The sequence below is a fragment of the Hibiscus syriacus genome, unplaced genomic scaffold, assembly GCF_006381635.1.
Source record: "Hibiscus syriacus cultivar Baekdansim isolate YM2019G1 unplaced genomic scaffold, ASM638163v2 tig00110387_pilon, whole genome shotgun sequence".
Lineage (NCBI taxonomy): Eukaryota > Viridiplantae > Streptophyta > Magnoliopsida > Malvales > Malvaceae > Hibiscus > Hibiscus syriacus.
Window position 1 is genome coordinate 4,572,977 of NW_024062717.1, and position 25,483 is coordinate 4,598,459.

General features: G+C 32.1%; 2 protein-coding genes across 2 annotated transcripts; one reads left to right on the top strand and one right to left on the bottom strand.

Moving 5' to 3' along the window:
- Nucleotides 1-323: 323 nt before the first annotated feature.
- LOC120122454 lies at nt 324-3,270 on the bottom strand. Its single transcript, XM_039141590.1, has 3 exons — nt 2,612-3,270; nt 1,653-1,840; nt 324-1,143 (listed from the first exon to the last, which is right to left on the bottom strand). Exons 1-3 carry the CDS (start codon nt 3,228-3,230, stop codon nt 466-468), a joined length of 1,485 nt encoding a protein of 494 aa, XP_038997521.1. The 5' UTR covers nt 3,231-3,270; the 3' UTR covers nt 324-465.
- Nucleotides 3,271-12,941: 9,671 nt separating this feature from the next.
- On the top strand, nt 12,942-13,421 carry LOC120122731. Its single transcript, XM_039141842.1, has one exon. The coding sequence runs from the start codon at nt 12,942-12,944 to the stop codon at nt 13,419-13,421; it is 480 nt and encodes a 159-aa protein (XP_038997773.1).
- Nucleotides 13,422-25,483: the final 12,062 nt, after the last annotated feature.

Sequence of the window (25,483 nt, forward strand, 5' to 3'; positions counted from 1 at the left end):
TGTTTTTAGTAATTGCTGTCATGATACTTCAGTGGCAGGGTGTTTCATGAAAACGGGTTGTCAGAAACCCGAGCCAAAATCGGACACATAGGTAAAAAGCGACTGGATCTTTTCATGTTACATATGGTTCGGGGATGAAGCAAATCTGAGAAGAGAAGAATTGGTGAGGAAAGAAATTGGGTTTTTTTTTTTTTTTTTTGGGGGGGGGGGGTTCTGCTTTGATGGTATATAACTTGACCAACAAATGCATCGGCACTAATGATATATAATTTGATACGATAGACTATGAATTTACTGGACATGAATGTTATTGCATCAGCACGTAATTATCCAATTTCGACATAGTTTTATGTACAAACACGTAGTTTCCAGAGTTTTAGCTCAAACATAAGAAATATACACAATGTTTTAACAAGAATACAAGGATGACAGATCTAGAACACAGATTTCGCAAAGCTTATTTGATCACATAATTTCTTCGATATCAAGCCAGTCATTTGATTCCTTAATTTCGGGGTTACGAGAATTTACCTGCTCCGACCCAGAATGTTCCTTACTAACACACTTAACATCTTTAACCGAGTTCATAGAGCTCCTGCCGAGCTGAACCCAATCTCTTGAGTCTTTTGTTGAAGAATCAGAACCAAATGTCATTTTTTTGTAACTTATGGGCACATCATCATCCTCAAGATCACTGAATGAAACGTCCTCGTCATTATCAAGAGGGACTGTGGTAGCACTTGTGCCAAATGCCTCCGAAGTTTCCTCTTTTAACCAGTCATCAGCATCATCTTCATATTTCTCAATAGAAACTACAGAAGAACCAGATGTCGAATGTTGATGTTTGGCTTCTTTTATAGGCCCTTCCTCTATGACAGACTTGTCAACAACCTGCACCTCAGTACTTAGAACAGGATGCTTTTCTGTTGAAATTTCAACAGCTACAGAAGCAGTGGCTATCTCAGTTTCAGATTCCTTGAATAGCATAGGCTTAGATTGAGCGGGAGAAGGCACAGAAAGAGACTCTTCATGTGGTAAATCAGCCGCTATATTTGCAGTGCCACTTTCATGATGATCTTCTGCAGTCTTAGCCTTTGCTGCGTGTTGTATCCCTTGCATTAACACTGCTCTTGCTTTAACTATCTGCATGCAGAACAGTTAACAGTTAGAAATGCAAAAGTGGAACAGAGGCATGAAGGTGGGTCGCAAAGAAAACCACAAGCAATCATTCCTTTCATTCCATTATTAATATTTTCAGGGCACTGGTTTAAAACTTTTGGGTTATACTTTAAGGAAATGACGCGCATAATAGATAAGAGTGTTGGTAGAAGGCGAAACAAGAGATCTGAAAAGAAACTGAGATTAGACAAAGATAGCCACTAGAAGCCCTTTGTTGTGAGAGGAGAGTTGATGAAAAATGGCATTCAAGTCTGAAAAAGACATGCATAGAAATTGATGTGCTTCTATTTCCGAGTGCACTAAAGAATTTTGAGCATTAATTACTTTGTTAATATCAGTTTTATTCTCATTGTCATACCTGTGGCAGAAGAAATTCCTTTAGTGAACCCTCAAGAACATAATACACAACACCTTGGACAGCAATACATTGGGGAATAAACCGATGAAAAGAAAAAAAAGACTCACGAACTTACTTGGGGAGTGGATAGTAGTTCTGCATCATATTTATTTAGTCGAGGATGCAGAAGTACAAAATAGATCTTCCAAAAGCAACCCTCACTCATAAATCCTGGGCAAAGTTCAATCCTAAGAGCAGTCAATCTTGGTGCAAGATGTTCAACAGCTAACGCATGTTCTTCTTGCTCATCAGACATGTCAAAATCTGACATTTCAAAACAATAAAAGGATGCTAGAAATTAGCCAGATTCATACTGTGCAAATACACACAACCCCATCATTGAACTAAGGGTAGAGCAGCCCTTGGGAAATTTAAGTGGCAAAGCAGTGATACTAAAATATTTCATTAAATGCAGCTTTAGACAATACACCAAAATATTCAGATAGTTTCTCAAGAACCTCAAATTCACAATGCATTTTTTGCCATGTATGTCATCTAAATGCAAGGAAAATATGTGATTCAACCAAGACTTAACTAAAAACGTCAAGAGCATTAGCAAGAAGCATAGCACGTTATAACAAAATCTACCAGGAATAAGTACCAGCTAGTAAGGTTAAATTTTCAACTTCACACTCGTAAGTTTTTTGCACTGAACAACATTCAAACCATCGTCAAACCTATATGCAATATATAAATATACACAGAAAGAGAACTTTGACTTATTGAGAAACCACAATGCAATAAGCAATTGAAAGATCCTTCACAGCAACCATAAAGGATCAAAATGTAACTTCATTTTATTATTCACTGATTTCAAAAGATTTATACCATTTTATAATCAATGATCAATTATTAGCTATGCAGTACAAAATCCAGCAATCAGCGTCAATTAAATAAAATTAAAATAAAAAAAAACCAAAAAAACAGAAGGTACCAATGAAGGAATAAGAAGTGAGCTTGTTTGAAATGCACGTTAATCTAATCTAATTCAATTAAAGCACGATGATTAACAAAATTAGAAATGAAGCAAACTACCATCAAAATCACCATCATCGGGAATGGGAAAATCAAGCCAAGTTTCTGGATTCATCGCAATATCCCTAGCGAAAGCGATCACTTCATCTGTCACACCGACAGCGTTTAAACTGGTGTATTTTTCAAGACCCTCTTCCTCGGATCCAAACTGAAGGAAATTCGAAGCGATCTTAGTGAACTCCGAGACGTTAATATTGTTAGAAAGCTGCGAGATTCCAGTCTTGAATTTCCCACCTATCTCCGATAAATCACTACGGATTCCAACTATCAATGCCTCATCGGACAATTCATCCGGATCATCAGATGGCGACCCGAGAGGTTTCGCCTCCTCCGCCGGATGATCGGCCTGTTGTTCCGGTGAATCAGGAGGAGGCGGAGCGAGGAAGGAAGCGACGCCCCAGAATTGACGGGATAGGGTTTTGGTGAGCTCGGATAGGTCTTCTTTGACGCCACGTGGAGTGTTGGGATCCGATGATGAATGGGAAAAGGAAGGAGAGGCTTGATTGGGATCTGGATCGAATTCGGGTTTCGGATTCACGGCAGCATTGGTGTGATCGTCTTCGTCGTCGTCTTCGTCAAGCTTCAGCGAGTTAGCAATCGATCTAGCTAACCACGACATTTGTTTTCTTCTTCTCTTGTTTATGATGTTCTTTCCTTAATTTTTGTTGTAGTTATGTCTTGTATTGTAGGAATAGTTTGTTAAAAGGATGAAAATGAGTAGAGGGGGCGGTATAAGCCTTAAACGACAACGTTTTTGTCTTCTCGCGGATGCCACCGGTTTATCCTTTGCCATTTTTCTAGAAAAATAGTCTAATTTGATCCATTTTTTTTATATAGAGAAAAGAAATATTATTTTCTAAATAATATTTTTTTGCATTAAAAAGGAAATTATTATCATCAACAATCACTTGATCTAGTAGAACGAGTCACTAGATTCTTTAAACAATCAAGGTTTGAACTATGATATTTACGAATGGAGCAAACTGAGTTGGAAGGGCCGCCCTTCTCTCTGCAACACTCAATTTGAATTAGTCGATCAATAGATCGGATATATCAATGATTAATTAAAAAAATATTATCATTAAAATTTTTTAAATCGTGATATAAATTCTTTTTGACAATTTAAATATCATGCGTTGCATAATTCAGTATCTCCTACTGCAATCAATTTGGGGGGAAGGTTCTTTTCCTAATTGTTTTGTTTTCCATGTGTTAGTTTTGCTTGCTAAAATATTGTAGTGTGGTCGCTGGATTGTTGCTTTGGCTCAGGTTATAGAATTAGGTGCGGTATGCAGTTTGGTATGTAGTGTTCTGTTCTTTTTCAGATTTTATTCAGGTACCGTCTCAAGAAACACTCTTCTTCCTCCGACTAGGTTTATGGAGATTTTTTAATGAGATCTTTGGGGTGGTGTACTTTGTAATTAATTAATACAAGGTACCATTTTTCAAAAGAAAATTGTATAGTCACAAGTTATAGGATTTTTTTTAATTTTGATTATTAAACTATAATTTTTATTAACTAAATTATTTAATTAATATTAATCAAACTAAATAAAATAAAATTATAGATTTAATTACTAGATTATTTATCAAAATAACACATATTTATGCCATGTAAATATGATTTTATCAATTAAAGGTTGTTCTATTTTGATCATAAAAAATATTTTAAAAAAATATTTTGATCATTGTATAATCATTAAATTATTTATCAAAATAACATAATTTATGTCATGTAAGGTGAAGACACGCTATGTCAATCATATTTTTTGAAATGCACATTCAATATCGTACATCTTTATCCTACGAAACATCTTAATCAATATACATAAAAAGATTATCAATTTACGTAATAGACGCATTTGGTTAGTCGTGTCCTTCAGGGGAGTGAAAAAAATTAATATTTAAGTGAAATAATATGCTTTCAAAAATAAATTTTATTGTTGTTTGAACTATAAGTAAAGTGTCAAACTTTAAAAGAACATAATTTTATACTCAAATGTCTCATTGAGATATTTTTTTAATTGATTAATCTACGTACGGACAAAGAGTTGAAGGCACATTGTCATCATTTTTGTCCTGCAAAATATCCATTTTTCTTTAATTTTGAATTTTTAGATTTTATTGATAATTTTACATCTTTAATTTCATCTGCTTTTAACCTATCGGATTTAAAATTTTCTCTTTTTTATAATAATAATCATTATGTATAAGAATTTGATAGTATAATTAACTACGCATTTTTTTATAAATTTTATGTTAATCCTATAGTTTTAATTTTCTTTCAATTTAGTCACTGGGTTGCAAAAGAAAATTACAACAAAATCAAAATTGTCGATAACTGCCATCGACTCTAGAAATGTTGACGGTAGTTGAGGAAGAATTTGGCTTAAAAAAATTTCTCACACAACACATGACGACTTTCTCTCCAATTACTGTAGATTTCAGCCAAATCTTTAAATAATATTATATTGTTCACATTTCCCTAAAATTTTTTTTTTGTATAAGTCAGTATTTTTATTATCCAAAATAATAAAGTTGTTACAAAATACAATCAGTGTTCGAAAACATAATAATACATACAAAAAGAATCAATGATCAACTATAGTCCAATGATTACAAAGAGAAATATTCACACTATCTACTCTATTAAAAATCCTACCCCTTAGTTGTGAACTAATAATTTCTTTGACAGCCTTTAATAAGTCACTAACAGACCTCAAACGACTTTAGAACAATTATTTGTTCCGTTCCTCCCAGAGTAAATAAACCAGAGCATTAAAGAGAAGCTTCATGATCGTTGTTAGCATTGATTTACCCCTCCATGTTGAACAAGCCCTCGCCACAAAAACATTCCAAGAACAGACTGCAAACTGCAGTCCATAAAGAATAAAAGCAGATTCCCACAACAGGGCATCAATATGGCACATTTCCCTAAATTTGGCACAAAGACAAGTTATGAAAAAAATATCTTTTTAATTATTGAAGTTTTAGAAGTTACAACAGGATTATTAAATTATCGAATTGTTATAAAATAATTTTTGCTTGTTATAAAATAAGGATAGATTTTGATAAGTTTAAAGATCATTTTGTAATAGTTCGATAAGTTTAATGATTATTTTGTAACAATTTGATAAAACTTAATGACTATTTTGTAATAGTATTGTAATAGCTAGGTAAGATCTGAGTGAATGATCAGAGTTTGACACGAGTAACAATTGATGAATTATAGGGTGTTGGGTTAACTTAATAGAGATTGGATCTAGTAAAATTTAATTTGGGGCCAAATTAGTAGGCACAAAGGTTGAGGTTGAAATTAGAAATTAAGAGGAATAACTTGGAATGTAATTATTCCTGTTTGTTAAGAAAAATCTAAATTTTGACATTATTTCATGGGGTTTTCCATGGAGTTATGGGAGGATATGGGGCCAAGGGTGATATCAAGCTTTTTCCTTTTTACATAACACTTCTCTCTTCTTCTTTTAGCTTTCTTCATCAGCAATAGTGTTTAGTGTTGTTAGAATCCATTCATAAGAGAAAGAGATAGGGGAGTACTCTCAAGCAAAGGGAAAGGAGAAAACTTGAAGGTTGGAGGAAGGATTTTCCTTTTTGGTGTTTATTAGCTAAGGTAATGTACTCATATTCTTAGTGCATTCATATGAACTATAAAATTAGGTACTTGTGAGTTAGAAGGTGTTTTTGTGTATAAATAGCTATAGGGTTCAATTAAGCCATAAAAAATGAAATTTACTTTGAAAATTATCGTTAGTGATGTTAGTTGATGCATGGATGTCCTTAGTGACCTTAGGTGGCGATTTATGGGTCAAATAGACCGATTTGGGACATGTCTAAGAAGATTCTTGATCTTTAAAACTCAACATCTAGGTTGTGATATCGGTAAATTAGAATAATATCGATATCGGATGAATTCCTGAAGAACACTATGTAAAGTTGTCCTATAATATCAACATTGTTTATCACAATATCAATATTGTTCGTGTGGTAGAGTATCAATAGTATTAGGTGCATATTTGACTCATGTACCCATGGTTCTCATAGCTTATATTTGGGCTATGTTTTATGGTTTATGGTTTATGGGTTTATGATAAGAAATTATATACATTGTCTATTTCATGTTAATATGTGTAACAGGAAGGTAATATAGATAAAACGATGATGCATTTGTTATTTCTTTAAATATACATTGTATTGCACTGATTATTATTATTTCCTCACTAAGAGTATATTTAGCGTGTGATGATTTTTACGCGTAGGTAAAAAGCAAAAAATTGGAGTAAGGAGTATCAAGCATCACACTGATCAAGAGGTATATCTACAGTATCATTAATTACATAAATCTGATGTAGTTTAAATTTTTAGTTGGCATGTATATAATAAAAATAGTTGGTTTTTACTAGTTTAGATATAACTGGTAATAAATTATAAGCTAGTCATGTTTGTAATGATGTATAATGATTAAAATAAACCATGGATAGTTTATATTAGTGTTTGTAATTATTAAATGAATTAAAAGTTTAATAATCTGATAAAAATGGAATAAAATGGAGCTACCAATTAAGGTTGAATATAGATAATTTTTAAGTATATATTAGTTATGTATTGCCAAGTTGCTACCTGAAATTGGAATTAGTTTGGTTAATTAAAAACTAAAAATTGATGTTACTTGATATATCGATAAATTGTTTAAATTTAAATGTTATAAAATTAGTTTATGATATTCTGACTTGTATTTAGGAATTAAATACGGATAAGGGTGTTACATGATTCATATGAGAGCATCTAACTATTATTATTATCATTATTATTATATTTGGTAACTCGTGAGAAAGCACCAAATTCTTATATAGGGCATATATATCCGTGTGAATCCGAATATATTAGTCTTAAGTCTGAATATGTTTTGAGCAAATATGAATCAGAGTTTCATGTTTTGTATTACATTATTTTAAAAATCATATACTATAAAGGATGGTTTTATTCAAATGAATGTTGGTCTAATATTGTACAAAGTTAATGAAGTATGGTTTCGGGTCGTTCTTGACCTTAAATATGACATCATAAACCTATCATTATATGTAAGGATGGACTTAGGTAGGGGCGATCACCCACTGAAAATTTAAAATTATCATGTATTTTAGATTTTTTATGTATTTTCTATTAAAAATCTATTTTAATCCGTCCCTTAAGATTTTATAAGTTCAAGTTTATCCCCTAAAATTTTATAAATTTAAATTCGCCATAGTATAAAAGCTTGTGTCTGTCCTTAATTATACTTTTACTCAATTTAGTGATCGTTTATATATTTTACCCAAATAATATTATCTTAATATTTATAAGTCAATGTTCATCATAAATTTTTTAATATAAAAACTAATAAATAAAAATATTTTTCTTGTATTTTAATTATAATAAAATTTTTAAACTAATCAGGTGGTCTCAATAATTAAAACGAGTGTTGTTTGCTCTAAAAATCATGGATTTGAGTACCTATGTTTGTAAAGTTAATAATTAAGAAAAATTCTAAAAAATGAATACATTGTGATCATTTTAGAATATTAAAAAAACATTATAACATGATTTTGAAATTTATCAATGCAATCAAATGAGGAGAAACTTGTATTCTTGATTTTAATCATAATGTCAAAATACACTTTTTAACGTTTATCTGAATAGTCACATTGATTCATATTCTTTTAAGCATTTTAACCTTTAATATTTTAATTTTGTCAAAAAATAATTTTTTCTATAAAATATATTAATTAACTAATAATCAATCCTTATTGTTGATATGATATATGTTATGTCAATAAGATGATGACATATCATGAATTGAATCATCAAAAATGATAATGTAAGATTTATCGTGTTAATAAAAGTAATGATATATTAGACGTTTTTCCCGAAATATCACCGGTGATCGGTATATTTACCGATCTAACACCGGTCAGATTATATTTCCCGATCTAACACCCGTAGCAGTAAAGCGCGCGCCCTGACCCGCGCGATACGTTGATTTGGCGCCACGTGCTGTATAGCGCGCCCCCTGCACCGCGCTATACGCTGATTGGGTTACACATGGCTATAGCGCGCCCCCTGCTCCGCGCTATACCTATTTATCTAACACGTGGGGTATAGCGCGGTGCAGGGGGCGTGCTATAACTTTAATTACCCGACCGTTCACACCCCACCCTTCCCTATAAATACCTCATCCTCAATCACTTTCATCACACCAAATTCTCTCAAATTCTCTCTCATACTCTCTCGTTTAAGGTATATTTTAGAATATTTTTAATATTATGTATTTAATTTATTTAAGTATTTTACTTTATTTAATATTTTACTAATATAAATTGTTTACAGATATATAATGGAAGGCGGTCTACTTCGCTTATATGGAAATCATATATCTCGACACTTTGTTGATACGGTAACATTTTAACATTTTAATTTAATTTAAATTATTAGTAATATTTTGTTGATTTATTTAATGCATGATTATTAGATTAAGAATTAATTTTTGTAATTATTTATTTTTAGGAGAAGGATCGTATATTAGATCCTTTTATTAGGAATCTTAAGTTAGTGATACCTAGTCGTGTCTTGCCGTATTTAGTAGAGGCTGGATTTGGTTACATAGGTAGATATTAGGGTCACTGTAAGATAGAACTAGACCTTATTTCTGCCTTAGTAAAGCGGTGGAGGCCGGAGACCCACACATTCCATCTTCCGTGCGGAGAGTGCACGATCATGCTTGAGGATGTTTCTATGCACCTGGGGCTTCCGGTGGATGGAGATGTGATATCAAGGATAACTTCTGGTTCTTGGACTACTTTGTGCTAGGAAAATCTAGAATGTGTCCCGGAAAGTTTTATCGGAGGTAGGATACCGTTAAATTGGTTAGATGTCAATTTTAGGGAGTTGAGCGCAGACGCCTCTGAGGATGAGGTTAAGATGTATGCACGGGCATGCATATTGCAGTTGATAGGAGGGTTGCTGATGCCGGACAAATTGCGCAACCTAGTTCATTGCATGTGGATACGACATCTTAGCGACTTTCGTCTCACCGGATCATTCAGTTGGGGCTCGGTAGTTTTGGCTTTGCTGTACAGGGAGATGTGTGGAGCCATTGACTATAGGCGTAATGCTATCGGCGGATGTCTCCTACTGCTGCAGTCTTGGGCATGGTATCGATTGCCCTTTTTATGTCCAATTGTGAAGAACTCATTCGTATTTCCACTACTTCTGAGGTAATTATAAAATTAATTTTGTATATTAATAATTTTATACAGCGTATAATAAATTTTTTTCCTTGAATAGGTGGTCTACTGATAGGAAAATCATCAGGAGCTACCTGATGATTTAGAAAAAAATTAGGGTGCTAATCGATCAGAAGGCTGGCACACATGTATGAATTTTAATGTTTAAAAATCGATTTTAGATTATAGTTATATAATTAGATTATTATTTTGATAAAAATTATATATTATTTGTTTTAGTTTGAATGGGTGTCATATTCTACTGATGATGTGAGGGCAGTGATCCCACCTGAGTTGAGGGGTCCATCAGATGTTTGGATGGCGATGGTCCCTCTGATCTGTTATGCGACCATCGAGTGGCACTCCACTGATCGCGTGCTCCGATAGTTTGGTTGTTTTCAACCAATTCCGGATGCACCGCGCAATATGGACGAGTTGCATAGCACAGATAGACGCGACAAGACAGATACAGATTGGCTGGTGAGGCATCATGCGTGGGTCGTGTTGTGGGAGGATCGACATCGGTGCCGTCCCCGTAAAAAGCGCATTTTTGATGACCTCTTGATGGTTGTTGAGGGTTATTACGAGTGGTTCAACAGTAACGGGAAACCGTTTCTGCTTCCTGAGGATGCACGAGGGCAGACCTTTCCGCGACGTCGACAGAGACGTGATCCGACACAGCACCATTGTCCCCCGACTCGTGGACGGAGAGCATGTGCTTTCGGTTCATCCTCAGTGGCGTCTGAATAATTACTTTGAGATTCAACCATCATTTTAACATCATCATTGTTCGAAAGTTCGAACGCTATATAAGTTAATGGCAACAATAATGTTGGAAATTTGTACTGCAACGACGACATTCTTCTACTACTTCCAACATGAATCTTCCTCGAAATCTTCGTTATCAGCTCCTCAAGAGTTATGTTTCTCTTGAATGATATTTTAACACGCTCATTTGATACAAAAACAACGCCGGTTTCATCTTCTCGAATTTCACCATCATAATAAACAATAGTTGAAAGTCACGTCATTCTTTGAGTTTAAAAGTGCGGCAATATTATATCTGCAAAAAAAAACAAAAAAAAACATGATTAAATAAATTATATATGAACGAAAATATAACACAATAAATTTTTACACATCAACGTAAATAATTTAAATAATATAATTTTATATTGTTACTTGCACCGTAAAACTATTTCGACGTATACTCTCGCTTTTCAATTTTACAAACATAAAAATTAATTGAAAATAATTAGTATAATTTTTTTCAAATAATAATAATAAATAATAAGTATAGTAAAAAAATTTATAACAAAATTAACGAAAAATCGCACGAACTTCTAAATTAAATATGAGAAGATTACCAAAATTATTGACTCGTTGACAAAATTATTGTATTTATTTATAAGTTGAGAGGAGAGATGTGAGGAACATAACCGGAGGAGGAGGGTATATAAAGCCATACAAGGCGCGGTACCTACACCGCGGTATATGTAATTATGGTATAGTGCGGATCAGGGTCCGCGCTAAATATAATTGTGTAGGTACACAGATATAGCACGGAGCAAGGGGCGCGCTATAACCACGTGTAACCCAGTCAGCGTATAGTGCGGTGCAGGGGGCGCGCTATACCCCACGTGACGCCAAATCAGCGTATAGCGCGAGTCAGGGGCGCGCTTTACTGCTACGTGTGTTAGATCGAGAAATATAATCTGACCGGTATTAGATCGATAAATATACCAGTCACCGGTGATATTTCGGGAAAACTCCGATATATTATATATCATATCAAAAATTAAATGTATTTTAAAATATCTCTTCAACGACAAGCGTTAATAATTTTTACTTAAAAATATTTTAAACAAAAAAATATTAAAACTCAAAATACTTTTAAAATTAAAGAATTAAGAACTATTTTATTGAACGTTTAAAATAAATTTTGACATTGTAATTAATTTTGTTATATAACCTTTTAAAATAACTAAATAAAGAGACTTCTTCACAAAAACTCTTTGAGTCAAGAAACGAAGACTTTTAAATGATATGTAGAGATATTAAGACCAGAGCCATTCATATCCTCTAGTCAAATATACAGTGAATTTGATGACACGTACTGACGTCATCGTAACGACTTTTGTTAAGAGTGACATTATATTAAATCAAACTTTTAGGTCCGTTTATTTCACGGAATATAAGATTATCAGTGGGAATAAAATGTTATCAAAGAATAGAATTACTAAGAATGTTGTATTTTGTGTTTGGTTAGTTTAACATGAATGTAAGATTATCGTATTATGTTTTAATACAATTTTAATATTCGGTTAAATAAATGTTTATATAAAATATTAATATTTTTTTAAATATTTTTGATAAAAAAATTACATAAAGCATTATTTTTTAGCAGAAATGTTAATTTATCTATCTAATTTTAAGTAGAAAAATAACATTTTAGATAATGTAATATTAACATTTTTGATAGAAAAAAATATTTAACCTTTTAAAAAATATATAACCCCCCAATTTATGCAGGTAGCTGAGTGGATCTTTTGAAATCTATTCTATATTAATAATGTATATTTTTGTTTAATCTTAACGTGTTTGTTTGGGGTAGAAATTAGAATGCAATATTATATTCTTCGTAGCTTTGAAATCTCACTCAACCTAATTATAATGGACAAAATTTGAGTACGAGACAAGCAGAGAGTGATTGATCATTCAACGCCGACTCGGGTCCTTGTTTTGTGGGTTTTAACTTTGAACCAGATGTACTATTACCTCAGTAAAAAAAATGAAATAAAATAACCAAATGAATTTTCTCTAGCTTTGTTTGAATTATAAAACATGTACTTTCTGTAATTTCCTTGACTTATTTGTATATACTGAATAATATTTTTTTTTAAAAAATGAATATCCATTGCTTTCATGCCAAATGCACTGATGATGGTGCTCAATCCCCTTCTTTATAAATCCTCCTTAACCCACCCTGGTTTTCTTTCATACATATTCCATTGTTTGTCAAGTTTTCTTTTTCTGTTTGAGGAAACTGCAACATGAGCAAGAAGGTCACCAGAGAGAGCAAACTAAGCAGATATCTAAAGGCGCCCATCAGGGTCCTGATGAAGGCCAGGGATCTATACATAACAAGCATGACAGAATACTCCGAAAGGATTAGCTTCGGCACCGTCATGGGCTGCCCTACGGGCCAACTTAATGGTTTGTCGAGGAGCTATAGTGTCGCCTCGACAAAATCGAGAAATGGGGATGACGACTTGAGGGAGCTTATTCGAGCTGCTTCAACGAGGAGTTTACGCAACAAGCCACCCATGGACCTTCATGGAAAACAACCGGGAAGGAGGTCTCCGACGACCGGAGCAAACCATATGGCTAGAAATCACAGTGCTGGGATTGGGAGGATTGATGAAGATAAGCCTTGTGGCTTTGACGATAAAGATAAAATCGAAGTTAAGACTGATGTTTTCCCAAGGAGCAGGAGTTATGCTGTTCCAAACAAAAAACCTGTTTTCTTCTAAGTTGTTCCATCTCCAAGTGAAATTTGGGAAATTGGAAAATTGGGACATTTGGTTATTTTATGTATAAAAAAAACATAGTGTCAGAAATCCTATACGTATTGTATTTTTAAAATCTTAATGTTTGTAATAATTTTAAATGGATAAATCTAAGGGCGGTTTTATAGTTTATTGAGATCAATTAGTCTCACTTGAGTTTATTTTTTTTTTGTTAAAAAAACATGATAATTTGAAGGAAAATAAACAAATGTATTTAAATCCACTTGTTCCACCATATAAACTCATTTAATACCAAATTTAAATCCGTCATGGGTAAACCAGGAGATTGATATCCAATTGTGGCAGATTATAGTCATAGATACCATGATATATATCATTAATAATTGAATAATTTCGAGGTTGTTTGCGCAAATTCATGTCACCAACCAAAGTAAAAGAATTGTTTTACTTGAGCTAAGGTAAAAATTCAATTACATTTACTTATTTCTTTAGTATTAACTTATAAATAATTTAACGAAATTAGACTAGCCCATAAAACAAGTTAATTGTTCAAATCGGAGTTCAATTCAATAACGATAAAATTAAATTTTAAATATATTTTAAATCCAAACTCAAATAATTATTGGTACTCATATTTATTTCATACTATTACCAAAAAGTGATTGGGGGATGTTTAGGGATGGAAATTATTCAAGAAAATTTGAGACTAAAAATCAAATAAAGAAAATAAATCTAAATATAATATATAATTTTTTGTAAGTATATATATAATTAAAAGAATATAATGAGATTGATTATTTTAAAAAAGTAAATAATAATTCCTAAAAAACTAATCAAATATATATATAAAATTTAATCCCGTGTTGTGCATTTTCTATTTTCCTGATTACGACACACATAGCTCTTTTTTTAAATAATAATAATTAGATGTGATTATAAGATAATATTTATTTATAATCTCTTTCATATATTGACAACGTACTCACTTTACAGACATAGTTATCCAAATTCAAGATCTTTAAGAAAAAAATTCTTTATTTAACCACTAAAATCACTAGATGAATTTATTTTATCATAGAATTGATATCAACATTCATGGAGTAGACCTAAAAACTAGATTTAAGGATCTGTTTGAAAGCTGTTAAGACTTAAGAGTATGAAAAGTACCTAAAACTCTTCTCTGTCTGATAACAAACTGGATTGAATGCTTTTGGGTTGCAGTTGAATAAATTCAGTTGCTGAAACCATAAATTCAGTCGGTTTGGGCAGCAAATTAGTTCCTTCAAGTCAAAGTGTCCTGGAAACTGGGTAGACCACATTCAAGTCCTCTACCCTACAAACTTTTGTATTTTATACCAATAAATGTAGGGTAAGCTAGAATTGGAAGCTCAAAGTCAACGATTTGTAATTCCGAATTCAATTCTTAACTTTCAGTTAAATTATGATTTTGGCCCTCTACTACTCTACAATTTGAAAGTTAGTCATTATATTTTAGTTTTCCATAATTTGGTGGTCCTACTATTATCGTATTATTAGTCAGCCCAAATTGCTGAATTCCAAATTCCACGCTTAAGTATTCCAATTAAAGTGCTTATCTCATTTTTCTTAAAAATCCTTAAACATTAGGTTGAGGTGTAATCAGAATAAAACTTTTTAGAATAAAATTCATGTTGTTATTTTAATAGAATTATTTAACAATATTAACAATATGAATTAACTAACAATGTTATATAAATAAAAGGATAAAAAATATCATATTAAAGTTTAGGGACTAAATCAAAAGTTTAGTAGAGTAAAGAGACCAAACCCACAGTTTGACCCTTAGCTTTCTTCCGTTAAAATAGCTTAACCACATTAATGGTTTGAAAAGCACCACGTTCACATTGCAAGCCTTTCGCAGTACCTAGAAAAATATTGTTCTTAAAAGCTGGCCGTTACATTTGAAACAAAGGAAAAACACAGAGTAATTAAATGGGAGAAACCAGTACATAAATTGAAGCGGACGTCCTTTTGTCCATCAACGTCGGTTAATTCACAATCAAAGTGAAGCATGCATTTAAATTGGGTTCATGCTGTAATCAGAGTTGTTTAAGAATCTTATATCCTAGTCTTTCACAATGATTTTGTAAATTTGTGCTGGCCTGATATGGATTACTTTTTAATAAAAATGTATTTTTATATAAATTTCACAATGTTTGATACTTTAATACATCAACTTCATTTCCTCTCAATATTTTTTTTTTATTTTTTTTCTTAAGTTGAATCTTTTTATTTTTATTTTTAAAGGCTTTTTGTTTGATCTTTTATTTGTGTCTAGTCTCAATGCTCTTGTTTTCCTGTTGGGTTTTGATTGACTTAAAGCTTTAAGGTCAAAAAATTGAGTTTTGACCCAAAGTTTTAATGTTGTTGACGGTTTGATTAGCAAGAAAATGTAAGAAAATTTGAGATTTCTAAAAAGAAGAAGAGAAAATCAAGATAAAAGCATAGGGTTACGTCGGAGTTGAATGTCTTTATTTTTTGTTTCAGGGTTTAACAGTTTATTTTAGATAATAAATTAAAGTTATTTTTAAAATTTGGAACATCAATTGATTTGCAATAAATTGTTGGACAGGAACTAGACATTAGTTGAGATATTTTTTTATATATTGATTGTATTTCATTTACTTTTCCAACACATCTTGAAACACCTCAATCAGATGTTGATAACTTGAGATATATTTGTTTGGGTGGAAATAACATATGCAGAGAACTGAATATCAGTCCAATACAAAATTTTTAAATTGTATGAAATTTTAATTATTTTATCGATTATTTATAATTAAATTAGTGTCGAAACGATTTTTACGAGTGGGGGGCGTGATTCAGAAAACCGCGTCATTTTTTAATTATTCTCTTTACGATTGAATTTTAATTAAAAACAATACGATCTTAGAAAACCTCTCATTTAGAAAATTTGAAAATTCCTTAAAGATAAAAACATGTGGTTCGAGGAGTCGCCACTAATATTTGATTAGGGTGTGATTGGGCACCCAAAAACGTTGTCATTTTAAATAAAAAATAATTTTAATTAAAATAACAAATTAAGGTCTGCGTTATCAAAATCTGAGTTCGGGAGTCGGTTACGCGTGGGGAAGGATTAGCACCCCCACAACGCCCTAAATCAGTACCTAGTCGATTAATTAATGTCTTTGCAACGAATTTCACAAGTTCGAGTTTAAATTGATTTATGATCCCTTAAAACAACAAAAATGCTAATTTTGTAACATTCAAAAGCAACGAAATAAGTTAAATTAAAATTACCAAGCCATTAGAAAGATAAAGAATGTTCGATTATTTAAATATATTGAGACCAGATCTTTAGGTCAGTTCTAACGACCTTTTCTCAACAAATTTAAATAGCCGAACATTTCTTTTTCTTTCACTCCCAAATTTTAAAGTGAAGAATCAATTTTTTGGTGACAATGACACTTGTAATTTAAAACCGTTAAGAACGACTTTCCTGTAAGTTAAGAAAAACTATTCTGACAGTTTTAAATTAAGAGTGTATTACCCTTAATTCGATTATGAAATTAGGTCAAGTTGCAGTATGAGGATAACATGCATATAAATAAATAAATAAATATATAAAATCACTTAACAAATAATATATACAAAACATTTCTACGATACTTTAAAATAGAAATTATATACATACTTTTATTACCACACATTATACCATATATATATATATATATATATATATATATATATATATATATATGTGTGTGTGTGTGTGTGTGTGTGTGTGTTAATATACAATGCAAAGCCATGACTTAAATGCAAAAAATAAAAACATAATAACTAGAATGCGAACTTCAAAAAATAATCATGTTTATTTAAATAAGGACCAAATCATGTTAACCCAAACATTAATACCTTAAATATAACCAAAACAATTGGAATGGAACATGAGAATAACCCACAACACATAAGCAGGACTAAACAGTAACATGCAAGAACTTAAGGCTCAAATGTCTAAAAAATAGAAACTACTTATATAACCATTCAGGACTAAAATGAAATATGCAAAACACGAAAGTCAAACGTTTGAAACAGCAAAGATTCAACTACAACAATATTTAGGACTAAAATTAAACCTACATAAAATAACACAACTAAATTAAAAACATAGAAACGTTCCAAATAAGGACTAAAACGAAATATGCAAAAATTACAAGTCGAATGCATAAACAAACAGAAATTAAATACATTACCATTTAGGACTTAAATTGAATACGTGCAAAATATAAAGAACAAATTAAAAATACTAGAGACTCGATTCTTGGACTAAAATGAAATAGAAATAAAACTTAAATAGCTCAAACGAGGGATAAACCACGCGGGAAATAGGTGCCCTGAACCCCTAAACGACGACATTTTAATAATCTGATATATATAACATTTTAGGTCAAAAATTAAACCTAGCTTCATTTGTAACCCTCAGCGCCGCAATGCTCTCTTCTTCTCCCTCTCTCTGCGCAGTTCTCACCCCTTTGCTCTCATCTTTCTATTCTAACCCTAGACGACACTAGGCCGCCGTGGCCTCCGCTTGCAGTTGGCTCTGATGAAGACTCAAGACTCCCTAAGGTAAAAAACTAACACCTTCCTTACTCTTATTTTGATTCTAGTCTTAAAGTCTAAAAATCAACCCTAACTGCTTCCTTTCTCCCTTGATCGAGACTCTCTCCAACCCAGAAAGCGACCTCGGAGCCTACAAGCAACGACCCCTAAATGAAAGAAGGCTCCAACGAGGAACCAAACCATGCCGATACATTGTGAACCATTTCCTCTTTTAATTTCCAAATTTTACTAAAAAAGAAAATGGTTTATTACCTTGAAAATGCTTTGCGTTGTTTCTGTACATTGCTCGAAAGGAATGTACTTGGATGCTAGGAAAAATCCTCTGTTTTTATTGCTTGTCTCTTTTTTTCTTGACAATGGTAGAATTGCACCTTGCTGTAGAATTGCTCGAAAGGAATGTACTTGGATGCTAGGAAAAATCCTCTATAAAATTTAAAACCAAACATCTAGACCCCCTGCTGTTCGTTTTTGGTTGCTGAACCGAGAGCCCCCCTTTTCTCCTTTTTTTTGTGTTGGTCCCCCCTCTGCTGTGTAAAAATCCCCCCTTTTACATGATACATAAAATTAAAATAATTCCCCTCTTTCTTCGCTTGTTGCAGGTCACGGGTGATGGGGAGCCGAGCTTGCCTGCTCGGGTATGGTGCATGCCTGGAAACGAGCTGCATGGGCGTTCATGGAGAACCGAGCCTTGTCTGCTCAGTTGGAGCATTTCACGCGGGAGCTGATGTGGGGAACCGAGCTGGAACAGCAGGGTATGGGCTACTGCTCGGTTAGTGTATAACATGGGCATCTCGTGAGCAGTTGGCAATGGCTTCACGTGGGAGCTGGCCATGGTCGGGTCTTGTAATTAAACTTGGGTCGGTTTGAGTTGCTGGATCGGGTTGCTTGTAATTAGGCCCGGTTTGGGCTTGTTTTGTAAATGGACACTAGACTTTTAATTTGAATTTTGGATTGAATTTTAATTTATCCCTTGGTTTAAAAAACGAAACATATACGATATCAATCCAATTTAGCGTCTCTAGCTTCCAAACGCAAACTCCCATAATTCGTCGCTTGAATTAAGTTCTCATCGAGCATCAATATCTTCAAATTAATTCCCGATCTTCAAATGAAATTAATTGGCCCGAACAAAATTAGGGTATTACAATTAGCATACGATTGTATACCATTTATTTTAGTTAATTATGATCCATGTTTATTATTTTAGATTTTTTAAACTAAAAAGAAGGTTTATTTTATGTTAAAACAAAATTGTTTGTGTCGTAAAGGCATTACTCTCTTTCTAAGCATATCTAACATTAATGTGAAAGATATCACATTTTTCTATTTTTAGAGTTTTTGAAGCTCATAAATAGATAATCTTCTTATATAATTATACACAATCAAATAATCAATAAAACATGTTTCTTAAAAAAAAATCAATAAGAGTTTTTTCTTTCTTATGTTTAAGATTTTCATTCTGTTCTTGCTTAAGAGTGCGAAGATCCAATTACGGTGCGATGTGTTCAGGTATTCCCAAAGTGTTAATATATATAACCAAGCATCCGTTATTCCTAAAAAAGTCTTCTCGTGTCATAAAACCACCAAATTGATTAAGTAATTGCATTCGTAGTTAACAATTCACTTGATCTCTAATTTAATATCTCATATCAAATTATACTTGTTATGCTTATTTATCTACTAAAATTAGGAGTGAGCAAAACTCGACTCGACTGTAAAAATTGATTTTTTCGACTCGACTCAACTCGAAAAAACTTGATTCGAATTGACTTCGAGTTGTAATTTCATAAATTCGACATGAAAAAATTTTAAGTTCAAATCGAGTTGTAAAATATAACTCGAATAACTTGAAATCTTTAGTAATTAGTGGATTGGTTTTCAAGTTTGAGTCAATTCCTTCGACTCTGTATGATATATATATATATCACATATGAAAAAAATATGAAGAAATATATTGTATATGGTTATAAAAAAAAATTAAATTGGAATCAAATAATATCATAATATAAATATTTACAATTAAATTTAAACAGAAACTCAAAAATTTGACTCGACTCGACTTGAAAAAAATTCAAATCAAGTTCGAGTTATAAAATAAGACTCGTCAACTTGAATTATTCAAAATCTTTTTGGCTCGACTCGATCGAATGCTTACCCTTAATTAAAACTCAACTTTTTTCTTTCAGCTGCATCTCATTTAGTAGATCCTTTTCCTTAATATAAAGCTATTAAAAGATCACATTGGATACAAACCATGAAAGAGGAAATTCAAGTCTTATAATCTCAAACTTGGTCTGTTGTACCCCTATCCACAGGGATGAAACCTATTGATTGCAAATACGTTTATAAAATTAAACATAATATATCGGGTGAAGTTAAAAGATTTAAAGTAGGCTTTTGGCCAAATGTTATGATCAAAGGGCTAGACCAAATGTATACTTTCTCTCAACTATCTAAAATGGTCACAGTTGGCCCTTGTTTTGGTCTCCATGTTTGACTAGTATTTATTCTAAATGGATGTATACAGTGTTTTATTAATTTTTATGTTAAGTTGAAAAATCATTAATCTTCTGAAAGTGTTATTAAAAAAAACATAATACAATGACAGGATCCTTTATTATAGAAACATGACATCAAGAACAACTGAAATTGTTTGTCTAAAAGATTTGTTAACAAAGCTTGGAATCAATGAGAAACAGTCAAGAAAACTCTTCAGTGACAATAAGACAGCATAAATAGTAACTAACCCTATTTTGTATAGTTAATTAGTCGAATGTTTTTCAATTGGAAGTGTGTCTATAAACAAAATACATTCAAATCAAAAGTTCTGTGAAGTAGAGTCGTAAAGTACTATGATGCCATTGCCAAATGGGCTGACTTATGTTGGACTTGGCTCCCAATTTAAACCAGAGCTAACACCGCATAAATCAAATTACCTCAATGATTAATGATATATTTTTTAGAGGTCTCAGATTTGAGCACCAAAAACTACAAGGGTGTTTGAACTTTTATTGTCAAATGGTACGAAATCTTTAGAACAAATATTATCTTATAATTACCTTAAATTAATTAAAATAAAAATAGAACTAACACCGTTCAAGAATCAGATGTTTGTTTAACCTTAGCCAAGTAATTAAAAGACTAGGGAGATTATAAGATAGTAATTTGTTTAAATTTTTTTAAATCAAATGACAATGCACACACCCTGTAGATACAATTGCTTGAATCTAAAATCTCTAAGAAGAAAAACATTTCCTTTTAATACTAAGATCATTTTATGGATTGATGATATTTTTCTTCTTTAAACTTATAAGAAGCTCAGTTTAATATGCATTTAATTCATGATTCACCTTATCTAAAATTAAACGATGAAATTTTAAAATTTGATATATAATCTTAATTTTTTATAGAATAAAATCTTAAATTTTAACAGAAATGTAATCACCATTTTTTATCCCAAAATAAATAATAATATAAATATAAATATAAATAAAAAAAAATCATCAAATCAATCCCTGAATATCCGGGGTATTCAATGTCCCGACTGTGAATCTGTCACTGTGCCACCATCTCCATGCCGTCATCATTGTGCAACCAAATCCCAATTCAGCTACAGTAGTCACAAGCAAAGCAACAAAGGAAAAATATGTAACTTTTATTTTTCTTAAAAAATTATAATCGAGTTGTTATAAAACCCAGAGTGCAATGTAAAAAGAGAGAGATTTCTGGTCGATTCTGCTCTAAAATAAGAGGGCATTTTGTAACATTTTTTTTGAAATCAATACAACACAAAAAATTGAAGCATTTCAAGGTATCAACAAAAAAAATCGAGCACCCTTTTTATATTATTTTCGAAGCAAGAAAAGGAAAAAAATAATAGAAAAATGAGAGGGGTTTTACCTCTCGGTCGGAGCTTCATCGGCGACCGAGATCTCTTTTGGCTAATCCAAGAGAGGCCGACGAGCAACACGTCTCGAAATCATCTTGATCCAACGGTGGACGACGGAGATCGGGGTGGGGGAAGCTAAAGAGTTTCGACCATATTTCACTGTATTGAAGGTCGTTTCGTGCAATGAGGAGACCAGATCCATTACCACAGCGTCGGGACAAGCAAACTGATGTAGTTTGGTGGCCAACGGCCACCGACGATGGCGGCGATCAGCGGCTGGACTCCCGTCGGATTCTGGGGAGGCTTAGAGAGAAAAGAGAGCTTATCTCTCTAAAAAATAGGAAAATAAATGAGAGAAAAATAAAAAAGGTGATAAAGGGTATTTATACAGAAAGTAAAACAATGTCGTTTTGGTCCCGAGGGCTCCGCAGTCCTCTCTATTTCCTCATGCGTTCAATTTGATCCCCAATTTCAACATATTTCATTTATTTTCTTAAATTTAGTGTCCTTGCTTTGCTATTTTCCATTTTGTGTTTTAATAATAATTTTTGGCTAAATTTCTTCCAAGTCCTTGGATTTTATGTGTGTTTTTACACTTTAGTCACCGAATCTTCTTTTTTATTTATTTTGATTTTAACACTCTGTTTTATTTCGTTTAAATTTAGTCACTATGTTGTTATGTTATTTCTCTAAAATTAACCACTGAATTTTTTTTCATTTTATCCACTATTTGAACTATGCTTCTTTATCTTATTTATGATTTGGATATGATAGTTCCAATTTATGCATTTTAGTCACTTTTTGTTTCTAGTTTGGCTACTTTTTTATTTTATTTTATTGCATTCCGGTCCCTTATGGTTTATATTCAAATATTAAACCTTAATACGACCTTGCAACGACTAGCCTTAGTGTATGACTCGAGTTATTTATGGTTTGGGTAACAATTAACCCCTAACCTCTTTTCTTATTCGATTAATTTATTTTTTATTATTTACATTTCTGCCCTTTAAATTTCTGTTATTTTAATTTGTGCATTTATTTTTCAGCATTTACATTACAATCCTTTAAATTTCGGCTTTTAATTTTATGCATTTCTTACATTTTGGACCTTTTACTTTATGCTTTAATTTCAACTTTGTATTTTTAGTTTATTGCAATTTAGTTCTTTTAATTGGTAATTGCTTTTAATTTTGCCTTTAATTTTAAATTTCTTTACATTTAGTCCCAATTTTAGATTTTAATTGTTAAACCTCTTAATTTAGATTTTTAATATTTTAGTTTTAATTAGATTATTTTTATTTCAAGTTTAATCCTTAAATTAGGTGAATTCTTAATTTGTTTCTCGTTTTTGCCCGAGGTTCCAATTTAATAATTTGAATAATATAATTAATTAGGATTAATATTAGATCCTCCATCTTAGGCCTAATTTCACATTTATTCCTTAAATTAGGACAATCTTAATTTGATCCTCGCTTATGTTTGAGGTTCCAATTTAATTATTTGAATTGCATAATTGATTAAAATTAATTTCTTTAGTATTAGAGCGTCCACTTTAGATTAGATTTCAATTTAGTCCCATTACTTTAGGGAGTAATCTGAGTTGGCTCTTACCTAAATACTCAAGGGACCATATCGATTATTCGATTCAATAACTGGTTAAAATCAAGTGTGATTAATATTAGAGCTTACATTTTTAGGTATGCCTCTTGGTTCTTAATAAGTTGACACTTTAAGATAGAAAATACCTTAATTTGCTCTTAGTTTAATTAGGGTTAATAATAAACTGTTTGATTGAATCATATTTTAAAACCTAAGGCAATATTAACTTATTAGGGAGTCAATAGTATATCTCCCGCAAGTATGCTCAGGGGGTGAATATTGGTAATTCCTGAAATAGGTCCACATCTTTTTCAAGACTGCATCATGATTTCTAAAACATCGATGCAATGTTCGATTATTGGGCACAATAGCTTATCTCTCGCATTTATGATATGGGGCGAATGCTATTGGCTTTAATAAATGAATATCATTTTCAACTTTGCATCCATAATGATTTTTAAATTAGATAAATTCAAACTTAAAAATTTCAATTCTAAATATAGGGTAATCAACTAGGTACCAATTTTTTTGCGCTCTGGGGATACTAATCCTTAACCACGCGTAACTGACTTTCAAACCTATTTTCTGGTTTTTATAGACCCTAAACTTAGTATTTTGATTTTAATAAAATATTTTATTAAAATCACCTAATTTTTATGGTGTCTTAATCGCACCTTAAAATGATTGGTAGCGACTCTTCACATTTGAAAACCTTTTCAAAGAAAACCCCCTAAGTCTATACTTGTTTTTCCCCTACCCGAGCGAAAAACAGTGTCGACAGCTTGGCGACTCTGCTAGGGAAATTTTGTTTTAAAACAATTTGAGAGTCGAGCCATGAGCTTGTTACCCTATATTTAGGATTATGAAAATTACGAGTTCGGTCTTATTTAATTTATAGTTCATTACGTTAAAAAAAATTCTCTCTAGTTAATGCTTACACTTCTGTAAATATTTAGGATTGTTGCATATCATAGCTCTAAACTCGAGCTCAATCCTGATTTATTTAAGTAGGGGAAACGTCACACCTCATGGGGAGCATTGGGCTTCCTCGTGTGGGGTCTGAAAAATGACCTCTGGAAAACATCCTAAGTTCCATGTCCGGATATCAGTTTCGAGGCACGCTTTTAGTGGTGTGATCTCCTGAGCCAAATTCGATTCGCAAGTCTATAATGGGCCAGAATCGGAGTCAACCTTAACAGGTTGTAAAGATGGCTTGGGAACCCTTTGATAGAACCCAACCTCATCTAGAGAATTTAGTAGACCTACTCCACTAGAGCCACGTGGATAACATAGAAGAACTAGAATGCATACAACTAGGACTCTTAATTTCCTTTGTATGCTTTATTTTTCAGTCTCAACTTTGAGTTGTATTTAATTATTTTTGATAAGTTTACATTTCTTTGAATAATCATTTTAATTGACTTGATTCTTTTTGTCTATTTTCTATTAACTTGATTTCCTTTTGTCTTGTGCTTTGTTGTATTTTTTACATAAACATGACATATCCTTTAAAGGTATTGATCACTGAAATAATTGATCTTTTAGAAGGTTCTTGGAAAATAATGCCCACAATAATGCCTTTCAATGGGTTAGATGAAATTTCAATGATTCTCTATGTAGATCGAGTGGAGTCAAGAGATAGTCTACCTAGTAAGGAGATAAGCCATACGTCTTCTTACTGAGGTAACAAGTCAGACTCAAGAAGATTCGACGATGAAGCCAATAGTTGAAGGTCACAAACCAGCTCAAAAAATTTATGAAAGTAGGAGAAGAAATAGAAGCTTTGAAGATTTTCAATATGCCTAAATCTGATGAAAGATGATGCAATACCAAAATGCTCGAAAGAGCTGGACAACTTGAAGATTGACCAGATTTTCACTTCCTCAGTGTACTGAGACATTGTTGGTTTCTCAATAATTGTTCAATTAACAGTTACTTTTGGGAGAAATTCCTTAGT

Coding starts and splice junctions, on each gene's coding strand:
- LOC120122454 (XM_039141590.1), bottom strand. CDS start 3,230: ATGTCGTGGTTAGCTAGATCGATTGCTAACTCGCTGAAGCTTGACGAA. Junction 1,841..2,611: donor CGATGATGGTGATTTTGATG/GTAGTTTGCTTC, acceptor TTGAAATGTCAG/ATTTTGACATGTCTGATGAG. Junction 1,144..1,652: donor AACTACTATCCACTCCCCAA/GTAAGTTCGTGA, acceptor TTCTGCATGCAG/ATAGTTAAAGCAAGAGCAGT.
- LOC120122731 (XM_039141842.1), top strand. CDS start 12,942: ATGAGCAAGAAGGTCACCAGAGAGAGCAAACTAAGCAGATATCTAAAG.